The sequence below is a fragment of the Cyprinus carpio genome, chromosome A6 (genome assembly GCF_018340385.1).
Source record: "Cyprinus carpio isolate SPL01 chromosome A6, ASM1834038v1, whole genome shotgun sequence".
NCBI classification, from domain to species: Eukaryota; Metazoa; Chordata; class Actinopteri; order Cypriniformes; family Cyprinidae; genus Cyprinus; species Cyprinus carpio.
The window spans coordinates 5,898,874-5,903,241 of record NC_056577.1 but is presented as its reverse complement, the minus strand read 5'-3'; the positions used below and the strand labels follow the sequence as shown (position 1 = coordinate 5,903,241).

At 48.3% G+C, this 4,368-nt stretch overlaps 1 protein-coding gene across 1 annotated transcript in view; it reads right to left on the bottom strand.

Annotated features, from left to right (window-relative positions):
* Positions 1-3,508, bottom strand: part of LOC109059191 (transcription activator BRG1) — a 20,317-nt gene extending 16,809 nt beyond the window's left edge. The window contains 7 exon segments of the mRNA XM_042757647.1: positions 1-91; positions 535-802; positions 902-1,000; positions 1,433-1,722; positions 1,724-1,829; positions 2,052-2,486; positions 3,376-3,508. The exon segment at positions 1-91 is cut by the window's left edge and continues 36 nt beyond it. Of these exon segments, the coding sequence (XP_042613581.1) occupies positions 1-91; positions 535-802; positions 902-1,000; positions 1,433-1,722; positions 1,724-1,829; positions 2,052-2,472 (1,275 nt within the window). The 5' untranslated portion in view covers positions 2,473-2,486; positions 3,376-3,508.
* Between the last annotated feature and the right edge of the window lie 860 nt (positions 3,509-4,368).

Genomic DNA, 4,368 nt, shown 5'->3' with positions numbered 1-4,368 from the left:
CTCAATCGTGGCTTTGGTGCGCAGATCTCCAGCCAGAGACCCTGGAAGATTCTCCAGCTCCTGAATACGGTGAGTGATACGAGCTTCCAGCCTGCAGAGACACAAAGCATCAGAAGTCCTGGAACCGCTCATCAGAGTACATCAGAGTTACACATGAGACAACACAAATGAGCCGATTTGTGCCTGAAAAACTTGTCTGTTGGATGACTTTTTTTAAAGCTGCTGAACTGCTGAACTTCAGGCTCAAGGAACCAGCTGATTCTTGAACTATCCAGCAATCCAGAATACGTGCAGTCAGTTTTTCCGGTTAAACGGTACATTTCAACTATTTCACAGTGATTAGAAATCCATGTCCCTGTGTTCAGAACAGATGATGGAGTAAATCACTTCAGTGCAGATTCACTAGGAACGAACCTCTAAAAGCCTAATTTCTTTTGGTTTAGAGGAGGCTGGTTTAACAAACAGCAGAGGCCGTGTTCCCTGAGAGGGATCATTTGTTTTCTCAGGTCCATCACACTGCCTGCGGCGACTCACCGGTACTCTCTCTCCTGCAGGATCTCCACCGGGTCCAGACCGCAGGGCTTCTGAACCGGCGTGATGCGGTTCTGCTTCTGGTGCAGCGGCACCATGGTGGCGGGTTGAGACGGATGGGCCAGGTGTCCCGGAGACTGGGTCTGCGGCGGCATGACCGGAGACGCGGCGGGCGGCACAGACGGTGGTGCGGGAGAGGGACGTCCGGTGGGCTGCGGCGGCATCAGCTTCTGAGGAGCGTTGGAGGGAGTCGCCGCGTTGACCAGAGGACCTGCCACACGGACACACATCATCACAGACTGCTTTTCCATTCAGAAGCACGTAATCAGAAGTAGTTCAGCTAGCACACGCTGCGCGGAGGCGTTCTTACCTTCAGGCCATGGTTTCGGAGGCCCGTTGTGGTTCTGGCCCTGAACACCAGCCGGGACTCCAGAAGGTCCAGGAGGAGGCATGTTGGGTCCCACCATCCCTGCGGAGCAACCGGCACAAACTAACCCTTTACTAAAGTCACCACAGACGAGCGCAGCGCCGCTGAATGTTCAGCACACTTCCACTCCATCAGGGCTGAGCATCATTCAGAAGAGAAGCGAGAAATACACTTCAGTCTGAATTAGGAGCGAGGTTACACACAGTGAATTTAAGAACCTGTTGTGTGACTGTTGCGTGGAAATTCTTTGAACTGCATTTCAGTTCAACATCCTGTGGGACCAATTTAATTCAATTCAAATGAAATCAAAGAACTAAATTCTGAATTTTGCCCAACCCTGCACTCCATAACCAATGAATCATTACAATACGTACCTTGTCATCAGATAAGTAAATCCCATCATCAGTATTTGATTTTCAGCTATCAGAACAATCATGAACCGCTCAGATTCATGTGTGTCAGGTCTCTGCTCACCATGTCCTCGGCTGAAGCCGGCGCTCCCCCCTCCGCCGGGCGGCAGGCTGGTCAGAGACGGTCCCTGGGGCATCCCCGGCATGGGCCGCTTGCCCTGCACCGCCATCTGCAGGTGTTCTGGGAGCGGCTGCCCGCGCGCCAGCATCTTATACGCCATGATCTGCGCCCGCAGCTGGTGCAGCTGGCTCTGGTTGAAGGGCGTCGGAGCGGAGGAGCTGCTGGAGCCCGGGGCCGTGCTTTGGCTTCCCAGACGGTTCTGCTGCGGGAGGGTCTGGACGTCCACAGTCCAGCGAGGCAGAGCTGGAGCCAGAGGTGGACAGGAGAGGACCGGACGGAGGCCCGCTGGCGGACACAGGACTGGACACGTGCTCTGAAGAGCCCAGCGGAGACAGGTATCCTGCAGGAGGAGACAGAAAAGACACATGTCAGTCAAACAATAAAACATGGTCCTGTTTGTGACGGAACAGACAGCAGCGCTCCTCAAATATTGAGTCTCATGTGGCAAAGTAAAGCAACACTGAATGCACAAATTAAAATGCAACTAGGGAGCCGAAAACTGACATCAGTCAGACTCTACTAGTCTTTGGCTGCTGATGGTGAAGGCTGTGATGTGCGTTACCTTGCGAGTGCTGGTCCATCGGGCTCCCTGGACGGGTCATCCCGCTGTGACCGGCCCTCATCGGAACCACCTTCATCTGACTGAAGCGAGCGTCTTCTGAAAGGTTCTCCTCCACCGGTCAGGAGAAATACAGACATTAACCCTCGGGTGAGTAGAAATATGATTTCTGCTATCTGGCATTTTAATTGATTTATATCTCCACCTTGTGCATCTGGTGCAGACTCTCCTGGCTGTACCCCGCAGACGCTTGCGGAGGAAAGGAGAGTCCTGTGGAAGTGGCTGGTCCAGGACTGGGGCCCATCATGCTGTGTGAGGACCCAGGGGACAGTCCGGACCCCAGCACGGCCCCTGGAGACGGGCCCGGACCAGGCGAGGGCCCCGGACAGGGCGTGCCTCCTAACGAGGGCTCCGGGGTGGACATGCCACAGACTCAGCCTGCATTCGAGGTTTAGGGAAGAACATTTGTGCCCATTAAAACTTTGAGAAGTATTTTATCATAATGTCTGCTCTCTCTCTCTCTCTCTCTCTCTCTCTCTCTAAGCACAATTTATTTACATGACTTTTATGGCGTACAAAGCAGTCCTGCAGTTTTGAATCTAAATTTCTCGGTGATTCATAACCTGATTCAGCTGAAGAAGTGAATTAGACCCATTCAAGTAATATCAGCAACTGGCAGGAAAAATCACACCTTAATAGCAGCTCCTGCATCTTTCACCAGTTAATTTTATTGTATATTAAAAATAATAATAATAATAATAATAATAATAATATATATATATATATATATATATATATATATATATATATATATATATATATATATATATATATTAGAGTTGATATCTATTTTACTCAAGAAAAATGCAATTTTTTGAGATTGTGTTAGGTTTCCATGACTTTTGCGGGCCTCAGAACCACCATTTCTAATTTCTCTGTATTGTCCAGGTCTTCTGTGAAGCATGAGGATGCTAATAATGATGAGGCGAGAGGAATAAGGCTTTATTTGTGTCATATGATTCTGCAGCATCACCGGAGCAGATCAACTCATTCCTGCCGCTGGAAACATCAAACAGCGGCTCGTTATGGAGAAATAAGCCATGCATGAACATTTGACGGGGAAATAAAATGTCGTCCAGCTCGCGCCGCTGCAGTGGTCCTCCGCCGATCATCTGCACATCCGCCGCCTTTGATCTCGCATCTCATCGGTGCAGCGCGACAGAAATCATGACGTGCGCAGCGGCCAGACAGGCTGCGGTGCTGTGCTCGTGTTCACACTACACAGATCGATAGGATAATAATTCCTTGCGTATTTCATTAGACTTACCCTCGAGATAATGAGTGAGGCGGACGCGCTCGAGCTGATGACGGAGCCCACGGTGCCGTTAATTACCGAGCAGCGCCGCCGACATCCGCTCCGTTCATTCGGTCGATGCTCATGTACGGAGCGCCGCTGCGGACACAGAGATCGAGAGAAAGCGAAAGAGATTACATTTCTAAATCATAAAAAGATATGTTTCATATTATACAAATAATACTTTGTCTTTTGGTGTTTTTCTTTATGTAGGGTAGAGTTGAAACAACTGAAGTTCATTCCTGACCAGAATAAACACTTTATCTGTCTACCAACAAAATTAATATCCAAAACCTATAGCTAGGCCTATATCTAACATATTTAATCATTCTGTAGAGAAATATACAGATACTTTGAGTACTGTGTGTAATCTGAATGTATCAGTATTTCTGAGTGCATGCTCTTCATCATGTTCATAGAGACAGATATACACCATCCATCCATCAGTTCAGTGTACAGACGTGTGTGCGGTGGTGGTGATGGGAAACCGCAGGTCACAACTATCCAGCTTGTGTTGTTTTTAGCCCATCTGATGAGTTAATATATGCTGACTAACCCTAACATGTTCGGCTGTCCATCACACGAGAGTCAGGCAGATGATGACGGCTCAGACCTGAAGAAGACGAGAAAACTGTACTCGCTTTACTCTATGTTCTTATTTTTTACTTTCAGAATTCTCTTTGTATGCAGCAAAACTGGAAATCCATTGCTGATCCAAATGATTTTTACAATAAAAAACTGAACCAGAGAAAGAGAGACAATCAACACATGCTGTGAACGGCCGGAGAAACACAGAGAGCTCTATACGCCGTGAGGAAAGATATTCCATCAGAACCTGGCTGTTGCTCTAGAGATCCACCGTGAGAGGAACGACACAAACACTGAACTGAAGAACTGAAACACATGCAGACAAAGACAAAACAACTGCAGTAATGAACATAATAAAGACACACTCTTGTATTTCTT